Source organism: Vombatus ursinus, unplaced genomic scaffold (assembly GCF_900497805.2).
Source record: "Vombatus ursinus unplaced genomic scaffold, bare-nosed wombat genome assembly UNPS02014848.1, whole genome shotgun sequence".
NCBI classification, from domain to species: Eukaryota; Metazoa; Chordata; class Mammalia; order Diprotodontia; family Vombatidae; genus Vombatus; species Vombatus ursinus.
Window position 1 is genome coordinate 390,164 of NW_020954626.1, and position 23,453 is coordinate 413,616.

Here is a 23,453-nt window from a genome sequence, read left to right on the forward strand (position 1 = left end):
GAAAGTGCTTAGCAGGATGACCATCAGGAAGTAGGTGCTTTATTATTATTATTTATTATTATATAACAATATTATTTGGGTGATTTTATTTGGTGGTGAATCATGGAATATGATAGTTTTAAGTATTTGAATTTAAGATCATCCTCAGGAAAACAGATGTACATTGGGCATGAATAGATTGTAACAAACTAAATGAGTAATTTTGAAGAAAAATTGGTATAAGTTATACCTTCAAAGAAACGTATGATCAAAAAAGAAGCTGGGCTGGTCATTTGGCAAGAATTAAGGATAGGTGATGCACAGTATACTTCATAGGCATCTTTGAGATTTGGAAAGAAAGCCTCAACACATTAGGCGTGCCTTCCCTATGGCAAAGTTATGGGAAGGATGTGGGAAAGAATTAGGCAGAATGAATAGATGGTGATCGATTTACACTGTTGGAAGACATACCCATATTAGTGGCATTTTGGAGTGCTGGAGCAAGGCTTTCAAATGTGTATCACTTAAGTATGCTGACAATTTAGTTATTGATATTCCAGAAACTCTTAGGCACCTAAAGATATAAAAGTAGAGGTAGTGTAGGTATTCATAATTACACCATTATTGCCATTTATCAAAGTCCATTTTGTAATTAGTAATCATAACTCCAGGACTTGTGTAGAGCTTTCTTTTTGAGAACTCCAAATGACCTTCATAGCAGTCATCCTGACAACAACCTGAGAGATAGGAGCTATTACTATTCCCATTTTGCTGATGAAGGAAGTGAGGATGAGAGATCTTTCCTATGATCACACAACTAATAAGTGTGTGAGGTTGGATCTGAACTTAAGTCTTCCTGACTCCCAGGCCAGTGCTCTATCCACTGCTCCACCTAGCTCCCTTTTATCTCATTTGTGGTCATAAGTTCTTGACCATTCTTGCCTTACAAAGAGAAACTGGGTTTCACAGAAGTTAAACCAATTCATCTAATGTTATATACCACCTGAAGCAAGGGAGGGCTGGCTATCTATCTATCTATCTATCTATCTATCTATCTATCTATCTATCGTCTATCTAATCTCAGTAGTTAAGATGGTAGGAAGAGCAGTCTCCACCAAAGACCAAGGAAGCAGAGTTAAGATTGGGAAGAGAGTGATGAAAACAACAAAGAAAAACCAGTACCAAGGTGTCCATCAGGTATGACACCTGAGGTATTAAAACAAGATTGAAGGCTGTTTGGCTGAACAGGAATTAAGCTCTGAGATATCTATACTAGATCAGTAAATACAAATGGATGGAGGGCCAGGAATCTGACTATGAATCTTCCCTCTTTCACAAAGCTTTGGTCTTTTTATTGGGTTTGCTTTAACTTCCTTCCTTCTCATTTCTTTATTCTCCATTCCTTGACATTTTATCTGATGTGAATATGTTGGCATAGTCATGGGTAGCATCTGTCAAGCTTCTGACTTGGTCACCCCTACCATGCCATCATCTTGTATGAAGGATTCATTCTGCATCAGTCCTTAAAAGTTAAGAAAGTTTTTATCTATTTCTCAATTTGATCAGAACTAGAATCAGTGCAGTGACCAGTTGGGTATTCAGGAGGAAAGAAAAAGGAGGAAGAAAAATTGTACTGATACTATGCATAGCATGTTGTTTACTTTAAAATGAACAATAATGGTTGTGGTGTATACCTCGTATTAGACAGAAGACCTGAAACCTAATGTGTATCTGGAGTGAAAGGTTACCTAATTCTTATAACAAAAATAAGGATGTGTGATATTGGTTAAAATCTCTTTTATTAATTTTTGGGTTTGGGTTTTTTTGTTTTTTTTTTTTTTGGCAAGGCAATGGGGTGAAGTGACTTGCCCAGGGTCACACAGCCAGTAAGTCTCAAGTGTCTAAGGCCAGATTTGGTATCCACTTCACCATTTAGCTGCCCCCTGTTAATTGTTTTTTAAGTGTTGTAGAAGGCTAGATATTATGAGGTTAATTTACAAATATTAACAAGTTATGGTGAAATAAGAGATACAAAGAGGATAACATTTTTAAGTCTTGTGCATTGGAGATGGGGTCTGAAGTGGGTGTTTGCTGAACTTTTAGTAAAAACTTATTTACAAATTTACAATTGGACACAGTATTGTATGTATTGCTTATCTTGAGAAGTGCTTCATACCAATTTTTTGTTCTTTACTTAAATGAGTGGATTTTTTTGCATTTTTTTTTTTAGTTCATCTCATTGTTGCTTGGAAAAAAAATCAGGATTTTCTTTGGATATTTCTTATATTGTGCTTGTAAATATCTTTGTAATTTTGTTGGAACCAAAGAACTTTTTTTTTTTTAAGTTGGAATAACTTCTACTGAAAGCCTTCACTGCTGCCTCAGCCTCGTGCTGAGGAGACTCTGAGAGCGGAGTTTGTGCTTTAGCAAATCCCACAAAGCTAAAACAGTTCCATTTGTGGGCCTAGTGGTTGTTCGATGTATCTGTTGTACCAGCCTAGCTAAGTTTGGAGAGGCTTCATCATTGGATTCACTCTGCGAGTAGGAATGTTTTAGGTGCAGCCATCCTCAAAGACTCAAAATGCAGGGATTCTTAACCTGTTTTGAATTCATGGACCCCTTTGATGGTCTGGTGAGTACTATGGATTCTTCAGGATAATGGTTTTGAATGAATAAAATAATATACATAGGGTTATCAAAAAAATCAATTATATTGAAATACAGTTGTAAAATTTTAAGAAAATTCATGGACCCTAGGTTAAAAATTCTTGCTCTAATAAGTTGTAGAAGTATCATGATATCTTTTAGTAAAGAAAGTATCCACATGGATTAAAATCAAGAATCTTTAAAGTATAAAGTAATATCCCATATAATGTAAAATAAAACCATTATTAAGTCAAGCCAAATTGCAGATCATACTTTTCATTCTTTTGTTTTTTCAATTCAGTTCAATTCAATATACATTTATTAAATGTGTATTATTTATTTTATTACATTAATTATTTTAGTGCTTAGTATGCAAATGAAGTTTATTAATATCTTGTTTCATTGTCAGATCCTTGATTAATAACATTTTAGATTTTTTGTCTTTTCGTCTTCTACATTTCATCCAAATTAGACATTGGTAGAAAAATCATAGAACCTTCACAAAACTAAGGATATAAATGGACATTGATTATTTTATACATACACTGCAAGAAAAGTACTACATTGTACTCATTTTGTGTAATACATCATTTGGCACATTCAGTAATTGATTCTGGACCCTTAAGAAACCAACTTTTTGGTCATGTGATTAGTTTAGACCAATTTTTAATGGTTTTCTAGATACATATACACAATGTTGCACAATTGACACAGAGAACAAAATAGATGTATTTGGGGTGTACACTTTACTGATGTTACAGCTTTTTCTTTGCAGAGCCCTTTCAATTATTCTGTGGAATCCCAGGGTTCCATAGAACATTGTGAGAAATTCTGATACATAAGGGAAGCAGTGTATTTCTTATTTGCAATATAAACTCATTTTTATCCCCAGATAGAATTGGCAGAAATCTGTACCAAGAGTGAGCGTTATATTGGCACTGAAGGAGGAGGTATGGATCAGTCCATATCATTTCTTGGAGAGGAAGGAAAGGTAGGTGACAGTAACCTGTTTGGAAGTACCAACTGTGAGAAACCACATAGAGAATAAGGCATTGATATATCCAAGATGTTTAGTCACCTACAAGTCCAATCAGATCTGTTCTTTCAGGCTTCCCTAAATATTTCCCAACACCATTCCAACATTCAAGTTCATCCTCGATCCTTATCTTCCAGTATGACTGGTTTACCTCTTAAATTTTTTATCTATTTCACTGTTTTCTTTCTGTCTCTCATACTCTCATGATTTTATTTCAGTTCACTTTGCCAGTTGGTCTTTTCTCTTTTTCTTTTATACCCATTTTCCTTCATTGTCTAGTTTGTGTAAGAGATTTCTCAATTCTCTGTGTTGTCTGAAATGGCTCCCTAAACCTCTCCATCTCATGTTCTTTCCAAATTCCCTTGTTGGTTTTTAAACCCAAATGTTAGTTCCTTTGCCACATGTATTCATAACCTCTCTTCCTATAATTTATTCTTTAGTAATATTTCTCTCTATAAACATTTTAGGACCTGGGCTGTGGGGAAGAAAATGTTGACAGTCGGCCAGAAGTAGATTCCTATGCTGGTTGCCACTTCCCTTTGGCTATCAGCTCCCTCAGACAGAGTAGAACTTTTTGGTTGCTGTCCAGAAACTGCCTACTTTCAAAATAGATGCACATATTTCTTCAAAACCTTTATAATTTTCAGTACTGCATCAACTTCCTACTGATTTGGCTATTCTTCAAGAACACCTGGATTATTTCTTATTTAATATATGTTGTTGAAATATGTTGCTTGAATTCAGATTTCCAAAGCCCCAGGCATAGAAGAGGAGGGGATTTTCTTCAGCACAAAGACATTGCTTGAGCTATGCAGCAAGAAGACTTAAGTGGCAGGTTTGAAGACAGTGCTTCTGAATGACATATAGCTGGGTCATTTGTTTTGTCCAGCCTGGGTAGTCTGCCAGGTTGAGAGAAGACTTTGAAAGAATCTCTTTTGTACTGATTGTGTGCCTGAACCATTTCTAGGTTTTAATCTGTCATTTTTTCTTTCAAAAGGCCAAGTTAATAGAGTTCAATCCTCTGAGGGCAACTGATGTCCAACTTCCAAGTGAAGCAAGTTTTGTGATTGCTAACAGTTGTGTTGCAATGAATAAGGCAGCGACTTCTAATTTCAATACTCGGGTGATGGAGTGTCGACTAGCTGCAAAGGTAATACACTTTGTAAACTCTTGGCAAACTGTAGTGCAGATTTCATGCAGGATTGTTGCTCCCATCCCATAACAGGGAGCAACTACCGATCCCAACTACTCTGATGCCACATATTTTTTGTGTAATGCTACCAGAAGCACAAGTAGGATTTTGCACTTGGTAGACAAAGTATTGGAACTAAATCCCACTTGTTCTCTTGCATTCCTCACCAGCTTTCCACTATAATAATCTTCCCTCCACTTCCAAACATTATCTGAGCTCAACCTGGCTCTTCTCCCTAATTCCTTCCCTTTCAAAACTATCTCACTGCCTTGTCATACTTGAGTCTCCCGAATATCCCTAGAATGTAGAATTTCCTGTAGAATGGAAGGGGTAGGATTCCCAGTCACTATGGAATGGGTTTAAACAGAACTCCATTGATTTCTTTTTCCAATATGATTTGTAGGCAGCTTTCATGAATTGTTGTTGGCTGGTTTTGGGGGTGGGGTTGACACGGAAGAGGGAGTAGAATTTCTCTGTAGAAGTCCTTCACAGGCACAATTTATGCTTGAGAGGCATCTGCAGTGCTCTTTGAAGGTTTGTAGTTAACCTTTTCCGATACTGAGTTTTTTAAATAGTCTATTTCTTCTTCTTTTAAAAAAATGTATCATATCCTAACAACATTTTTACCACACAAAATATTTCATCAAAGATATGTCTTATCAGAGAAGGAGGTTATCCAGTCATGGGGGAGTGAAGGATAAGAAAAGAAATGTATCTGTAGTGTTGCTCTGGTGTCCATAAAACATTCAAAGACCCAGGGAAAGACCTCCAGTTTCTTGAGTAGATCCTCTCTATGGAAAAATCAGATATCATGAGATAGTGGATGGAGTTAAATTCTGCACTGATGGAGGGGTCAGGTCCCCTGCTAGCAAACTCTTGGTTCCATTGAAGTATCACTTTAGCCTAATGAGTAGGAGTTAAGACTTCTTAAGGAATCAAGAGTAGTCAGATAGGAGTTCAGAGTCTTTGGTGAAATACAAGTCATCTCAATTATTGGAATTCCTGGTGACATCATTCTATGTGTGGTGGTAAGGGAGTAGGGGAGAAAGCGCCTAAAAGAGTTTTGACAGAAGAGAGAAAGCACCAAAGTCAAGGCATTATTGGATCCTTGGGAAGGATATTAATTCTTCATCTTCATTTTATACTCAGTTTTAGAATCCAGATTTTTGATTTAGTGACTGACTAGTAAGCTGCTATGTAATTGGGATCATATCTTAAACTTTTTTTGTATGACTGTATAGCAAAGGTCTTTGCTTGCTAGATAGGGGAGGGAGAAAATATGCATTTGTATAGTGCTTACTATGCGCCAGGCACAGTGATAAGCACTTTACAAATATTATCTCATTTGATCTTCACAATAACTCTGCCAAGTAGGAAGTTGAGGAAAATGAGGCAAATAGAGGTTAATGCCTTGCCCAGGGTCACACAGGTAGTAAGTAATTGGGGGCAAATTTGAACTCGGGTCTTCCTGACTCTAGGTCCAGTGCTCTGTACACCCTATCACTTAACTGCCTATAAGTACTTGCTGAAGGATTTTTAGAGAGGAGACAGGGAACAGGAGCCAGTTGCAGTGCTCTTTCCTAACTAAACAAGAAGATTTGGCTATTTTCTATTTATTAGCATTTAAAAATCAGTGTGGGAGAGGTTGAAGTTGAAGACTGCCTTGAGAGTCCTGGTATCAGCCTCCTCAGTGACTCCCTTCATGGTTTAAACAAGGAATGTGATTCATTGTTTCATGGATTGAGAGCTGGACAGAAATTTAAAAGTCTTCCTTTTCTACTACCCAACTCTAAAGTTAAGGAAACATGCTCAGATAATTTAAGTGACTTGCCTAAGGTCCCATGCAGAGCTACTACGAATCAGAGTTGGAATTATTAGAACCTAGGTCCTCTGATTGCAAATCTGCTGTTCTTTCCGAAACACCATACCATATCTCAGACCTCTGTCTCCCATTTTTATCCATGGTAAAAATCAATCTTATGACCCTCACAGAAGTAGGGTGTGGATTTAGAGGTTTGTACAGGAGACAGCACAAAAAAATAACCCAAAGAAAAAGAAGAGCAACAAAGAAAAATGACTATCTGATGAGGCTTTTCAAATAGTTTAGGAAAGAAGGAAAGCGAAAGGGAAAGATGTGCCCAACTGAATGCAGAATTCCAGAGAATAGCAAGGAGAGATAAGAAAGTTTTCTTAAATGAGCAATGCAAAGAAATAGAGGGAAACAATAGAATGGAAAAGACAAAAGATATCTTCAAGAAAATTAGAGATATTAAGGGAATGTTTCATGCAAAAATGGGCATAGTAAAAGACAAAAATGAGAGAGAATACACGCAGAAGAGATTAAGAATTGGCAAGAATATACAGAAGAACTGTAGAAGAAAGATGTTAACATCACTAATAATCATGTTAGTGTGGTTACTAATTTAGAGCCAGACATCCTGGAGAATGAAGTCAAATGGGCCTTAGGAAGCATTGCTAACAATAAGTTTAGTGGAGATGATGGAATTCCAGTGAGCTATTTAAAATTCTAAAAGATGATGCTGTTAAAGTGCAGTACTCAGTATGCCAGAAAAATTGGAAAACCCAACAGAGGCCACTGAATTGGAAAAGATACGTTTATGTCCCAGTCTTAAAGAAGTGCAGTGCCAGGGAATGTTCAAATTACCAGACAATTGTGCTCATTCCATATGCCTGCAAAGTTATGCTTAAGGTTCTGCAAGCTAGGCTTCAGCAATATGTGAACCAAGAATTACCAGAAGAGCAGGCTGATTTTTAAAGAGGCAGAGGAACTAGAGACCAAATTGCCAACATTCATTGGATTATGGAGAAAGCAAGGGAGTTCCAGGAAGAAACGTCTATTTCTGCTTCATTGAAACCTTTAACTGTGTGAATCACAACAAAATGTGTCAGGTCTTCAAAGAGATGGGAGTACCAGATCATTTTACTTGTCCCCTGAGGAACCTGCATGTGCGCCAAGAAGCACCAGTTAGAACCTAACACGGAAGAACTAATTGGGTTAAGATTAGAAAAGAAGTACAGCAAGGCTGTATATGGTCACCTTATCTATTTAACATACATGCGGAGTAGATCATGCAAAATGTCTGGATGAATCAAAAGATGAAATTAAGGTTGCTGGGAAAAATATCAACAAATTCAGATGTGGATGATACCACTCTGATGGCAGAAAGTGATGAGGAATTTAAGAAGCTTTTTGATGAGGGTGAAAGAGGAGAATGTAAAAGCTGGCTTGAAGCTTAACATAAAAAAAAGCTAAGATCTTGGCAACTAGTCCCATTACCTCCTGGCAAATAGACGGAAAAGAAATGGAAGCAGTTTCAGATTTTATATTCTTGAGCTCAGAGATCACCACAGACAGTGACTATGGCCATGAAATTAAAAGACACTTGCTCCTTGGAAAGAAAGCTATGGCAAATACTAAAAAACAGAGACATCACCTTGCTGACAAAGGACCATGTAGTGAAAACTATGATTTTTCCAGTAGTGGTGTATGGCTGTGAGAGTTGGATTATAAGGAAAGCTGAATGCCACAGAATCAGTGCTTTAAAATTGTGGTGCTAGAGAAGATTTTTGGGAGTCCCTTGAACAGCAAGGAAATCAAATCAGTCAATACTTAAAGAAATTAATTTATGCTATTCATTGGAAGATCAAAGACTAAAGCTGAAGCTTAAATATTTTGGCCACATAATGAGAAAACAGGACTCATTTGAAAAGACCCTGATGCTGGGAAAGACTAAAGGCAAAAGGAAAAGGGGATGACAGAGGATGAGATGGAGAGATAGTGTCATGGAAACAACAAACATGAACTTGGACAGACTTTGAGAGGTAGTGAAAGATACAAAGGACTGGCATGGTATGGTCCATGGAGTCATAAAGAGTCATTCATGCCTGAATGACTGAACAACAACAACAAAGAAATTAATGAGTAGTTTATAGGGCACTTTGACTTGGAACCAGGAAGACATACCTCAGACATTAGCTGGGTGACTGACCATGGGCAAGTCACTTAACCTCTCTTGGCCTCAGTTTTCTCATCTTGAAAATGAAGAAGATGGGATACAGTGGCCTTTAAGGTCCTTTCTAGCTTTAAATCTTAGGGTCAGATTTAGAGCTGGAAGGGACTTTAGAGGCCACCAAGGCCTCTCTTCATTTTATAGGTAAAGAAATTCTGAATCTCAGAGAAGGAAAATGACTTTCTCAGGGTCACACAACTAGTAGATGTTTAAGGTTGGAATTGAATCATCATGCCATATAATATTGGTGCTACATGTTGACAGCTTATCCATAATATTAGGAAAAGTATTTTCTTTCTTCCCTTATCCAAATGCTGAGTGGAGAGGAGCTTAGAAGAAATCAGATGTAGCACTGGACCACGTTTGCCACATAAGTGGCAAACTCTCTTGCTGATGCTTTGTCCTTGAGAAGTGGCAATCCTTCTTGCTCCCCTCATCTGTAAGTCATCTTACTGTCTCTAGAGCCAAATTTCAAAGGGTCTCAAGTGGGTTTCCTGTTCCACTCCTTGAATTGTGTGTTGCTCATCTGCTCATAGGAAATTACAGTTGATGTCGAGGGCATGTGGTAGATTTCATTGGTAATTGAAATGCACACCAAATTGGCTGTGTGGACTTTCCAGATGTAAGCTAAGTGGACAATTGGGCTAACCATTAGCAAATTGCGGATGTAGTTGGATTGAATGTGAAATTCTGTAAGTCATTGCCTCTGTGTGCAGATCAATCACACATAGGAAAAGAGAGGCTAGCTTTTGAAAACTAAGCCCTGGAGCCATTTTCCTTGCATCTTACATACCCAAATGCTATGGGCTCCATTACCCTGGAGAGGGTGTCTGGGGAAATATGACTTCTGGGACTAGGAATTGGAACTTAGGTGTTGAATAATGAAGAGAGTCAGGATTAAGATATCATTTTTGACATGTCTGAACAAGCAAGAATTAATTTCTTGTCAAGGTTCACTCCAAGATTCTCTAATGCTTCTCCTAGCTTCTTCATGGTTATTTCCAAATTTAAGTACCTAGCAGAAACAATTTCTAAGGTTAAAACTGTGTCATGAACTTATGTAGGTAGATTGACGTGGAACTGTTGGGAAGTGACTGCTTTACTTTGTTGGGTTCAGGGGTTATGTTGGGACAGACATTAGTCTTTGGGACTGTCAACTTAGTACCTAAGCAGCACCTATCATAAGAGCCTGTATGGTAAAGAAAAAGCATTGGACTTGAACATGAAAGATGTGAGCTTAAAGGCCAGCTCAGCCACTTAATACTCATGTGCTCAAGACAAGTTATTTGCCTTCTCTGAATCTCAGTTTCTTCATCTATGATGTGGAAACAATTATACTTATACTCAAGACTTAGCTGTTTAACTTATAGGCTAAAGTGAAGATCTCCAGCACATAGCATAATGCTCAGCACAGTTAAGTACTTAATAAATGCTTGTTGATTGATTGGTTGAGCAATATGTTTGGGCAAATCAGTTAACTTCTCTGAACTTCCTTTTCAATATCTGTAAAATCGGGGTGATTAATGTTTGTAATGATGATGTTTAGTTAAATTCTTAAGAGAAGCAAACAAGATAGTATATGCAAAATGCATTGTAAACCTCATGGTGTCAGTCAGTTAACATTTATTAAACCCTGCTATGTCCCAGGCACTGTACTAAGTATACTGAGTACTAAGTGTACTAAGGAGGCACAAAGAAAAGTAAAATACAAGTCTCTTCTCTGAAGGAGTTCCATAGTCTACTGGGAGGCAATATGCAAATAACTATGCTATATGAAGGTCAGCTATTATCATTATAAACATTAGATCCTTAAGCCAGATTTAGAGGAGTAGCAGGGGAAAAAAAATAAACAAAATCATTTAGAATAAGGCTTAGATTTATTTCTGTGTTTTAAAAATGGATGTAAAATGAACTATAAAATGTGTTAAACAAAGGACACTATTGTTTGGTTTCCCAGGTCATCTTTAAAAACATTAACTCTTTTCAAATGTACAATCTGAAGTTTTTAAGAGTATCATTGAATAAAAGTATTTTGTTATTAATGTTTCCCTGAAGTTAATGGTTTTAACCAAAATACAAAGCTCTTTTGGTACATCCTGCTTCCTTCACAGAATAAGGAAAATCTAATAATTGGTGTTGCAGTAGAGTAAATCAATTGCACATTTCCTTATGGAGTTTTCTCCTTTCTCCTTCCTTATTTCTTCTCACTGTTTGTTCTCTGCCCTTGCCATACCTTGGACCCAGGAAATGAAGCTTGACTGACCCTAGTGTCTGTTCCAAGGACTAGGGGAAAGGCACTGTCTGGACTCAAGCATTCTCTCCTGTTTTGAGTGTCAACTCCTTTTAGAGGGACCATTCAGTGGCCAGTGGGATAAACCACAGTGGATTACAGAGAGAGGATAGAAAGAGAGAGGCACACCCTCGTTTGGAGGTCCCTAAAAAATCCTTCCAACAAGTTCCTTCTGGTCCCAAGGATTTGGTACATTCTTAATTTAGGGTACTGTCTCAGAGGAGAAGGGAAAACACAGCTTTACCATACCACCAGTTGAATGAGAATGGTTTTTCATGAATTCCCCAATGAAGATTTCATTTAAAATACCATCCAGATGACCAGATATTCAAGTTCATTAACTACCTTCCAAGTGACATCTAGTAAACAGGAGAATTCCTAACCAGGTCATTGATGACATGACTCTCTCAGACTCATATCACATGAGATTAGAATGGTTTTCTGTGAATGTTATAGAGGCAGGGTGTAGTAAGGATAAATCATCTGACTAGGGATTAAAGATGCAGAACTGTCCATGGAAGTAGCCCTGTGGGAAAGGAGGGACAGGCATAACATCAACAAGAGATTAGTGTTCTTTTTGGAGGACAAAGACTTAATTTTTCTGGTCTTTGAACATCTGTCATATAAGAATGGGAAATTCCAAGCATCTGAACCCACTCTATGTTTCTGAGCAATGGTGCGGAGCTTGAGTAGATTGAGCAGAAACAAATTCATCTTCATGTTGAATTTGGTTAATTAAAACATGGCCTGTTGATTTCTGAATAGAAATTGTCTTGATTTGAATTTGCAGTTCCTGGCTAAGTACAAAGGCCTGGAATGGAACAAAGCTCTGTGCTTGGAGGAGGTGCAGGTCAAACTAGGAGTAAGCCTGGAGGAAATGCTGCTGCTAGTGGAAGAAGTCTTCCATTCAGAACCATACAGCCAAGAGGAAGTCTGCAATTACCTAGAAATTAGCCTGGAGGAGCTCAAGACCCAAATCCTTTGTAAGAACACTCAAGATGGTAAGTCCTGAGAACTTCCAACCAAAGATGAATTGCTTCTTTTCCTTCATCTCTAGTAGGTGGTTAAAGCCCAAGTTCTCAAGTGAAAGGTATCAATTTTGAAGCATTCTGGAATGAAAATCTAGCTATGTAATTCTCTGACCTCTCCTGTTTCTCCCACACTTATCCACCCTTTAGCCACTTTGTTACTAATAGTAATGAGAAAAGTACCTCCCAAGTGATGTGATATTGTAGCCAATGGGATCATGAAAACTCAACTGACTTGTGACAGGCTGGATGGTTTCTATCGTAGCCTGTGGCCCATATTCTGTATCTCTTTATTAAATTTGTTAGATCTATTTTAATTTCTTTAGGTGTCTTGTCTGGCAGCACCAGAAACTGGAGATGGAGGTAGGAGGTATGGGCTTATGAAGAGAGTGCAGCTCCTTGGTACTGCTTGGCTGAGAAATGGAAGATGGTCAGTTTGATGGAGGGCAGACCTACTGGGACTCTTCGCTCTTAACCATGGCCTTGTAGCTTTTCAGTGGGGCCCGACTATAGTCATGCCTTAAATTCAGATCTTCTGACACATTGACTGGCTTTTTACTCACTATACCCTGCTGCCTCTCTCTCTCTCTCTTTTTTTTTTTAGCCTCAAAAGAAGAGGGGGATATTTAATAGGGGCCCAAACCCCTCAGCCTTGGAGGAGCTGCTTCCCGTTCTCTTCTTGGCTTTTGGTCCTGGTGGCAGGCGTCTCTACATCCCTCAAGGGCTGTTCCTGGGATGCTTGTAGCATCCTCAGCTCTGAGCAGACAGGAGAGACGAGCACGAAAACACTTCTCCAGAGCACAGAGCCATCTTATGCTGCCTCTCTTGCAGTGCAAAAATTGATGTGATCGTTTCCTCTTTTTATTCCCTTCTCTCTATTCCTATCATCCATGCCCTAATACAGATTATCATTTCTCCCCTTTTGGACTATTGCAGTTACTTTTTAGTTGGTCTTTCCTGCTAAGTTTCTACTCTACCCTTCAAATCATCATTTGCAGTGGTTGCCACTTCTCTTCTTTCCTATAATTTCTAAGAGAAATCATCTTTTAGAAGGCAGGTGCTACTCTTAGTTCTGGGAGAGATAGGAGGAAGGGAAAGGGACAAGGAGGGTAATCTTGGCGTTAGAGAGGGGCTGAAGTGACTTCAGAGAACTAAGGCTACAGAAAAGTCATTTTTCAAAAGATGATGGGGATCACACCAAGTTGTCAATATGGAGGCTACATGGCCAAGTCTCTGTTAGTAAGGGCTCCAAAGAGAAATTTCTCCTCAAAGGCAGCAACTAAGTGGTAGTGGCATATAAAGCATTAAGTGGAGATTTCATGAAAACCATGAAAATTTATTGATGATACTATCCCTTGGTGATGCTGCTATGTTCTATGACTCATTCATAGAATAGTGAAAAGCTTTCTTGTTTAATTGTAAGCCTACCTTTTTTGTTTGTTTATTTTTTGGACTGTGTGTATGATTTCTTTGGTATAGGGAAATCATTCTCTCCACTGATCCCCGCCTAGGGAGGAAAATCCTGTACCAATTCATTTTGGGCATTAGTGTCCATTTACGGACACAGTTCATAAATTTGAGTCAGACCTTACCCCCAGGTCTTCTGACACCTTGGCTGGCTTTTTATCCACTATATCATGCTGCCTCGATTGCAAAAATTGATGCAGTCATTTCCTCTATCTGTTCCCTTCTCTCTGTTCCTATCATCCACACCCTAGTTTAGTTTCTCATATCTTCCCTCTTGGACAATTGCAGTTACTTCTTAGTAGGCCTTTCCTACTAAGTCTTAACACTCTGCCCTTCAAATCCTCATTCACATGCTTACCAGGCATATCTTTCTTTCTTAGACATGTATATTTGATCATGCTCTTCTTTTGCTCAAAAGCTTTCAGAGGTTTCCTTGTTACCTACTCAAAAAAGTTCTTAAGATCTTTTTTCCTGAAATTCCAGGCCTACTGCCATCCAGGCCTACCTTACCTTTGCATCCTTATCTTATGCCCCTTCACCTATTCTGTGCTCAAGCAAAACTGGAAACCCAATGCTTTTTTTCCTTCCTGTCTGTATTCACACTGGTTTCATGCCAAATAAAAGGAAGTGTTTTTACTTAGTGGTAATAATAATAATGGAGCAGTAAGGTGGTGCACTGAATAGAGCACTGGGCCTGGAGTCAAGAAGACCTGAATTCAAATGCAGCCTCAAATACTTAACAGCTGTATGGCCCTGGGCAAGTCACTTAAACTTGTTTGCCTGCGTTTCCTCATCTGTAAAATGAGCTGGAGAAGGAAATGGCAAACCATTCTAGAATTCTTCTCTAGAAAACCCAAATGTGGTTATGAAGAGTTAGATATAACTGAAACAACTGAACAAGAACAAAATATTAATTGTAGTAGCTAATATTGATAGAGTGCCCATTGTGTGTCAGGCACTGTGCTATGTTCTTTATAATTGTTATCTTATTTGATCCTCACAACAACCCCAGGAGGTGGGTGCTATTATCATACCCATTTTACAAAGGAGGAAACTGAAGCAGACAGAAGTTAAGTGACTTGCCCAGGGTTACACAGCGAGCATATATCCGAGGCTGAATTTGAGTTCAAGTCTTCCTGACTCCAGGCTCTTTACCCACAGTGCCACCCAGCTGCCCCACGCAGAAAAGTTATGGAAGCCTATACTGACCCTGCTCAAGAAGTTCTAGTGGCTCCCTTCTGCCTGTAAGATAAAATATACACTCTTCTGCTGGACATGTAAGCCTCTGCACAGGTTGACACGGACTTCCCTTTCCAGGCTTATTTCACATTGCTCTTCTATATCCTCTTTATGCATTCTACCTTCCAAAGTAGCCTAGTTACTATTCTTTGACCTTGGAATTCACTTTTCTGTCCTCTTTTCTTTTGCACAGGCTGTCCCCCATACCTGTAAATGCACTCCTTTCTCTCTTCAGCCTCTAGGAATAACTTGCTTCTTTCAAGCCCCAACTTAAGGGTTGTCTCCTCCATGATTCCTATCCTGGTTTCTCCAGCTGTAGTGCTCTCCCATCTCTCAATTACTTCGTATATATAGTATGTGTGATGATGTTTTCTTCTAATAGGATGTGGGCAGAGGCTTTCTGTTTTTCTCTTCTTGGGGCCATCATAGTATAGTCTTTTAGAATGAACAGATAGATATATTTATCCATTCTATACATCATCGCACAAATCTGTTGCCCCAGGTAGACTTGATGTATTCACTGATTTCAGTCATATGCCCATCTTTGTCCATTATTCCTCATTCCTCTTGGCTTGAAGTGTCCTTCCTCTTTACCTCTGCCTATCCAGTTGTTATCCATGCTTCAGACCCAACTTAATTCCTACCTTCTCTATGCATCTTCCCTGACCACCCTTTCCTCCCCTCTCCTTGTTCTGTCCCTCTGCCTCTGCTTGTACTTTTACTTCTCAGTCTGCCCTCTCTTCCTCAGTATCATGAGGTACTTTGCATTATTCTCATGTCTTGCCTTGTATGATCTGTTATCATTTTAAACTTCTTGAGTGAACTCTTATTTCATGTGATTCTAATTTTATTTTTGTATCTTAGCACTATGTACAGTAAAGGTCCTTAATAAGTCATTTTTGATTCAAATTATAAAGCACAGAAAACTGGTCCCCAAGAGGACAGGACTTAGGATAAACACTTGGACATATGAACCTGTAGGTAGTTGGCCTTATTGGTCACAGTGCAGTGAGTTGAGTTGTTGTGTTTAAGAAATAGTCAAGTGCTTCCAGAATTCTTGTCCAGTTCATCATAGATAGCTTTCAACACCCATTATTTGATAAACATAGTTTGGATTATTTTTCTCTGAATGACCCTGTTATGAATGGGAGTTGTGTTGGCAGTCTACCAGTTCTAGACACAGTTTATGAAGACAGGTCACAGATATTGGCGAACATTTCTACAGTTTCAGCCTTGAGTTCCTTTGGAACCCTTGGGTGATTGCCATTGAGTCTCAGTGATTTATTTACTTCCACTTTGTCAATTATGTTTAGAACATCCTGTCTGCTTACCAGTGTTTGATTTTTTCCAATTTAAAAAATAGTTTGGGAGTGAGAGTCTCCTAAACCTCTCAGTAAAACTGATGCAAAGAGAATTTGTTGAGTGTTTTTGCTGTCAACTTTTCACTCTTTTCATGCCTTTTGTTCATCAGTAGTTGAACTGAATTGAATCAAGTGTTCTCTGACTTTCCAGCTAACTTCTTGTCTCTGATATATTGGAAGAAACTTTTATTATTGATCATATAATCCCTTTCAAGATGCTCCTAAAACGCATTTTGGCCTACCGATTTTTCACATTTATATGTGAACTTTGTGGGCTTCTCAATTCTTTCCATTTGAGCAGAGTTCCATTTTTTTTTAAAAAGATTAATTCCTTACATAATACCCTCTGTCACTTTTCCAGTTACCTTTATAGATTTTTTCTAGATCTGTGGTATGCATTTTTAAAAAGAATAAAATATTAAAGAGCATTGTAGTCACAGCAATGGCAATTAGGAACCTTCAGACTTTGGCCCTGAATGACATAACCCAAAAGGTCTCTATTGACACTCCTCAGCCTGGGCTGGCCATTGCCTTGGAGTGCTATTCTAAATGCAATAATGATGACTTCTACCAGGACTGAGAGGAGTAGATGCCACTCTTGTACCTCAGAAGTTCTCAACCAGGACCCTCAATGGAGAAGAACCCAGCTTCCACAGCCTCTCTGCAGTTTAAATTATTTCAGGCTTCAGTAATGTAGATCAGCCATTTTCCTATTTCACAGAAAAGCTGCTCTCTGCATATGGAAACAAAATATGTATGTTATCTACTTCACAGGGTTGTTGTAAGGTCCTCGTAAGATAATGTATTTAAAGTGCTTTGTAAACTTTAAAGTGCTACAGAAATGTCACTTGTTGTAGTTGTTATTATTGTTATTATTATTTCCTAGGGGCAGCTATGTGACACAGTGGTTAGAGTGCTGAGCCTGGAGTCAGGAAGACCTGAGTTCAAATCCAGCCTCAGACACTTACTAGCTATGTGACCCTGGATAAGTCATTTAACCTTGTTTGAGGAAACCTCAGTTTCCTCATCTATAAAATGAGTTGGAGAAGGAAATGGCAAATCACTCTAGTATCTTTGATAAGAAAACCCCAAATTCAGTCACAAAATGTTGGACATGACTGAAATGACAAGAACAACAACAATTATTTTCTGTCTCACCTTTTCACATAGAATGTAAAAGTATTTCAGTAATACTGATACCATGTTGATCCTTCTAAATACTGTGAAGAGCACATTATTTCTGAGTTTGAATTTCCAATTAAGTATGTTTCTTTAAGAAACTTTGTAAATTACCTGTCAGATTGGCTAACATGACAAAACAGGAAAATGATGAATGTTGGAGGAGATGAGGGAAAATTGGAACACTAATGCATTGTTAGTGGAATTGTGAACTGATCCAACCATTCTGGAGAGCAATTTGGAACTATGCCCAAAGGGCTATAAAATTGTGCATACCCTTTGACCTAGCAATACTGCTTCTAGGTCTGTATCCTAAAGAGATCATAAAAATGGGAAAAGGACCCACATATACAAAAATAGTTGTAGCAGCTCTTTTTGTGGTGGCCAAGATTTGGAAATTGAGGAAATTCCCCATCAATTGGGGAATGACTGAACAAATTGTGGTATATGAATGTAATGGAATACTATTGTTTCATAAGAAATGATGAGCAGGCCAACTTCAGAAAAACGTGGAAAGACCTGCATGAACTGATGCTGAGTGAAATGAGTAGAACTAAGAAAACATTAAACACAGTAACCGCAACATTGTACAATGACCAACTTTGATAGACTTAGCTCTTCTCAGCAGCACAATGCCATTCCAAAAGACTCATGATGGAAAATGCCATTTCTCACACATGGAGAAAGAACTATAGGGTCTGAATGCAGATCAAAGCATACTATTTTCTCTGTTTCTCTTTTTTTTTTCCCCTTGGATTTTTCTTTCTTGATGTTTTCCCCTTTGGTTCTAATTCTTTTTTAGAACATGACTAATGTGGAAATATATTTAATATGATTGTACATGTATAGCCTGTATCAGATTGTGTGCCATCTTGGGCGGGGTGGAGAAGGGGGAGAAAATTTAAAACTCAAAATCTTACAAAAGTGAATGTTGAAAACTAAAAATAAATGTTTAAAAAAAAAGGAAGAAAGAAACTTTGTGAAAGTTAGCTTAGGCTAGTGGCTCAGGCACTGGCCTTAGAATCAGAAGGGCTTGGGTGTAAGTCCCCTTCCTGATAGATGCAGTCTTTGTGACTCTAGGCAGGCGATTGAACCTCTTGATGTTCCACACAGTGTCCTCTGACTTTAAGTTGCAAGGTAAGTGCCTAGCTGTGTTGGTAGAGGGAGTTTTCTCACTGGAAGTAATCTATGCTGATGAGATCCTTTTCTCTCTTATACTATCAGTTCCCGAAGTGTTTACCTTTTGTTATTCACTTTTTAAAAGTTTTGCCTTTTTTGTTAAAAGGGAAAAAAAGACATCAGAAATCTTATCTTTTTACCTTAAAATTGGGCCAGATATTCCTATGATATGATTTAAATACAAAGATAGTTGTTTAGGTAGAGTCTAATAAACTGTATGATTTCAACAGACTGACTTATTTTCCCTTCAAATAATTTGGAAAACTAGTTTTTTTTAGCTTAAAAATCCCATAAGAAATTTCAAAAGAAATTACAGTTCTGTCTAGTGTGTACAGATACTGGTTGAACAGAAATCCTTCAAATTTTCATGACTGTGACTTTTAGTGATTAGGCCAATTAAAATGGGTCATCCAGGAAACTTCTTGTTTTCTTTTACAGAGAATAAAATGAAGTAACAGGTTCTTGTGAAGCTAAACATAGCATTTTAAAAATCAGCTTTTTTATGCACAAGATATGTTTTGTTTTTAGTTTTTGAAAGCCTAGGGTTTTGTGTGTATGTGTGTTTGTTTTTTTGTTTTTGGTAAGAAAATGATTTTGTTTAAGCTTGGTTTTTTCTTCTCTGGTCTATTTAAATCAAAATGAAGACTTTATAGATTTAGAATTGGAAAAGGACTTAAATTTTATCTAATCTGACCCCTATGTTTTATAAGTGAAGAAACTGAGGCCTCAGAGAGATCAGATGATTTGCCCAAGATGTTCCACAGAAAGTAAGAGGCAGGTCAGGGTTTTAACCTATATTCTCTGACTCCAAATATGGCCACTGCATTCTGTTGATTTGTGCTTCCTCAAAGTCCTAGTTCTGTGTACCTCAGGGCAGAAAATACACATTAGGAAAAAAAAAGTATCCTTTTGGATTTTCCTAGGACACTATGAGAAGAGTTGAAGGACAGAGTTGAGTTTATCCTAGGGGAGGAAGAAATTTAGGGGTCTGCAAGTATACCAAGGGGTACTACATGGAAGGATCAGACTTCTTCTGTGTGGCTGTAGACCAGCCATCTCAAACTCAAATAGAAATGAGGGCACTGGACTATGCATAAAGACCCCAAGGGACAGCATATCAACTTAAAAAAACTACACGTTTAATTATTTCTTTCTTTCTTAATACATCAAACACTTTGAAATCAGATAGGAACTACGTTATAATTTGGTTTAGGCCACACTTGGAAGTGTTGTAAACCACGTGTTTGACCCATCTGCCATGGAAGACAGAATTGGTACTGATAAGCAAGGCAACAGGGAGGCTGATTTACATGCACTATAAGCAAAAACTTTCTAACAATTTGAATTGTCCCCTGATAGAATGAGCTACCTTCATTGGGAGTAGAGGTAAGTTGGTACGGTGGAAGAAACACTGGATTTGGCTTCAGAGGATCTAGATTTCAATCTTAAATCTAGCATTTATTATCCTTGTAATTTTGGACATATCATTCAATTTCTTTAAGCCTCAGTTTCCTCATCTGTAAAATGGGGAGATTGTACTCGATCACCCCTAAGATTCCTCCCATCTTTACATTGGTGATTCTGTGATCCTGCTACGTTTTCACGCAAAGCACGGACCTGTCAAGATATTGTAGGAGGGACTCCTGAATGGGGCAAGAAGTTGGACCACATGACTTCTAAGATCCCTTCCAATTCTATGATCTGCTTTGACATACTGTGTGACTGGGAGGATGGTGTTGCCCTCGATAGTAATAGGGAAATTTGGAGCAGAGAGTTTAAAGTCCAGAAACTTTTAGGGGAAAGATAGTGAGTTTAATATTGGACTTGTTGAATTTAAGATGTTTATAGGTCATCCGGTTCAAGATGTCTAACTGGCAGTTGGAGATGCAAGACTAGAGATCAAAGAGGGATTAGGGTTGAATAAGTAGATTTGGAGAATCATTAGCACAGACATTACTCACAGACGTGGGTGCTGATGAGATTACCAAATGACATAGCATAGAGGAAGAAGAGAATATGGCCCAGGACAGAGCCCTATGGGATATCCACAATTAATGGACATGACCTGGATGGATATCCATCAAAGGAGACTGAGAAGGAGCAGTTAGACAGGTAGGAGGAGAACCAGGATAGAGCAGTGTCCCAGAAACCTAGGAAGAAGAGAGTATTGAAGAGAATCAGGGTGATCGACAGCTTCAGAGACTGCAGATACATCAGAGAGAATGAGGGTTAAGAAAAGGCCATTAGATTTGGTAATTAAAAACTGTCAGTGCCTTGGAAAGAGCAGTTTCAGTGGAATAAGGAGGTTGGAATTTGGATTGTAGAGTTAAGAGAGTGAGAGAAAAGGAAGGGGAGTACCTATTGTAGATGACCTCAAGGAGCTGAGCTACAAAAGGGAGGGTAGATATAGGATGATAGCTAGTAGAAGCAGGTGGATCAAACAATGGGTTTTTGAGGGTGGAGGAGATATGAGCATATCTTTAGGGAGTAGGAAAACAACCAGTAGTAGGGGAGAGATGAAGATAAGTGAGAAGGGGGGATTATAGAGGAAGAAGTCTTCTGAAGAAGATAGGATAGAATGGGATCTTGTGCATTTATCTTGGCAAGAAGGGTCACTTTTCATATGAAATAAGAGTGAAGGAAGAGAGTGGCAAATGACATCTGGGTGATGGGAGATGACAAGGAATTAGGAAAAGTGAACTTTCAGTGAATGGCCTCAACATTTTTAGTAAAATGTGAGGTGAGGTTGTTAGCTGAGAGAGTTGGGGGGGGAGGAACCATGAGAGATTTGAGGAAGTTTCAGAATCTCTGTATTGAATGGGATAGTGCATTCTTCAGATCATCTAGCTTTTCTGGATCATGACCTCTGGATTCTGAAAGATCTCATTTCCCATGTTCTCCTCAGACTACTAGAACTGATTTAGGCCTGAGAAATTGAACAAGGGTGCCTAGAAACTTAAAGAATTAAACAGATTGGGCTATGCCTTCACTATATAACTAAAGATTTGCCAACAAAAATGTGGGAAGTCCCAGTGCTATAGAATCTAGGAATACAGTTTTAAGGCCTCTTTAGCTTGTCATGTCATTCCATGTTGTTTTCATTGTTTTCATGACACCCTATGGCCACCCCTCCAGGACACTGGAGCACTTGTCTAACCGTCCCCATCCCTCCCAAACAACAACAACAACAACAACAATAGAAAAACAAACCAAACCAGAACTTTATCCTGTCTGTTCATGGGCAGAAATAGACACGGAGGCATTCAGATGAGCTTAATTTTGGATCGGTTATGTTCAAGATTAACAATAATAAGGACTAATAGGCCATGATGAAAATAAACAGGGCTGGTTTTTTTCATGGATAGAATTCCAGGCCAGACACATAAATTTGGATAGATTTTTATGGTAATGCTAGGGTAGAGAATTAATAATCTTAGAATCATAGGAGTTTGAAGTCCAGTCCTGCACAGTTTTGTTGCCATACTGGAAAGAGTTTGTGGTTGGTCCAATTTTTGGATGAAACCCTCATCCTTGAGACCGTAAGACATCAGAACTCTGGATCCTGTTTTTGCAGACATAAAAAAGCCAGATGAAGATTGGAGGACAGACTTCTCATTAACTGGGTTTCCCCTGCTCTGAAGGGTGGTTTGGTTGGTAGCACTATACAAAAAAACAAAAACTCAATCTTTTAGAGATTGCTTTTTGTTACACTATAGCAGCTAAGTGAAGAATAAGCTCTTTTTTTTTTAAGAGGAGAAAATGAGCTTAAAAATAAGGGGCTCTCCAACCCATTGCTCCCTTCCTGCATTTTAACCTCGCTTGCCTTGTTGCAGTATTTGTTTAATTATCGAATTTGATCCTTCATAGAACTCGAGTCCTACTCATGACTATGTCTTCATGAACAGTGAGGTGAATCCCAAGAGAACCCCTAAAACAGTGGTGTCAAATTCAAGTAGAAATGGATCCTTGTGGCTACGTATCGACTTAGAAAACCACAAATTACCATTATCTGTGCTGTATTATAATTTTATTTATTTTGCTAAACATTTCCCAGATACATTTAATCTGGTTTGGTCAGTACTGGGAGTTTAGCCAGCCTCCCTGAGTTTACCACCTTTGCCCTAAAATTGGCTCATTCCTGTCTTGCAAACTGACTGAAGGAAATGTGGCCCTAGCCATTCTCTGCTCCCCTACCATCCCCTGAGCAGATTTAAAGTAGACTGTACCATAGAAACAAAGAAACTAAGGCAACTATAATAAACAATAACAAAAATTAGTTTATGTGTTTCTTGTGAAAGCCAAAAAAAGAATGCGTCACAGAGCTTCAAAATACTCTTCTTAAGACACAGGCCCAACCCTGTCATTTATGTGCTCTAAAACCTTCTGTGACTTCCTATTGCATGTTGGGTAAAATACAAACTCTTAAGCTTTGCATTTAAACCTTTCCACAATAAAAACAATATTTTTTTAAAAAAAAATATGGTATGAAAAACAAGATTTTTTAAAAAAAATATGGTATGTATATGTGGGTATGTGAAGGGAAGTAGCCTCAAACAGTCTCCTTTTATGATCATTTATTAAATCTAGTTTTAGAATTTAATATTTGCTGGAACATTTGTGTATGTTTTAAGATTTTTCAGAAAAATTATTTATGAATCATGGGCACCTTCCTTAATGTGACACCCACATCTTCATAATTAATATTCCTTTTTACCCAAATAATTATTAATACGTGCAACTAAACTTTCCAGCCTCCTTAATTTTTCTTACTTGTATTAAGGCAGTGATGATATGATGGAAGGAATATGGTACTTGGAGTCAGAATG

At 38.2% G+C, this 23,453-nt stretch overlaps 1 protein-coding gene across 4 annotated transcripts in view; it reads left to right on the plus strand.

Moving 5' to 3' along the window:
* Positions 1-23,453, plus strand: part of GALK2 (galactokinase 2) — a 175,951-nt gene that overhangs the window by 122,324 nt on the left and 30,174 nt on the right. For all 4 annotated transcript variants that reach the window (XM_027840867.1, XM_027840864.1, XM_027840866.1 and 1 more), the window contains exons 6-8: positions 3,518-3,616; positions 4,659-4,811; positions 11,965-12,175. In XM_027840867.1, the coding sequence (XP_027696668.1) occupies positions 3,518-3,616; positions 4,659-4,811; positions 11,965-12,175 (463 nt within the window). The remainder of the gene's footprint in view (positions 1-3,517; positions 3,617-4,658; positions 4,812-11,964; positions 12,176-23,453) is intronic.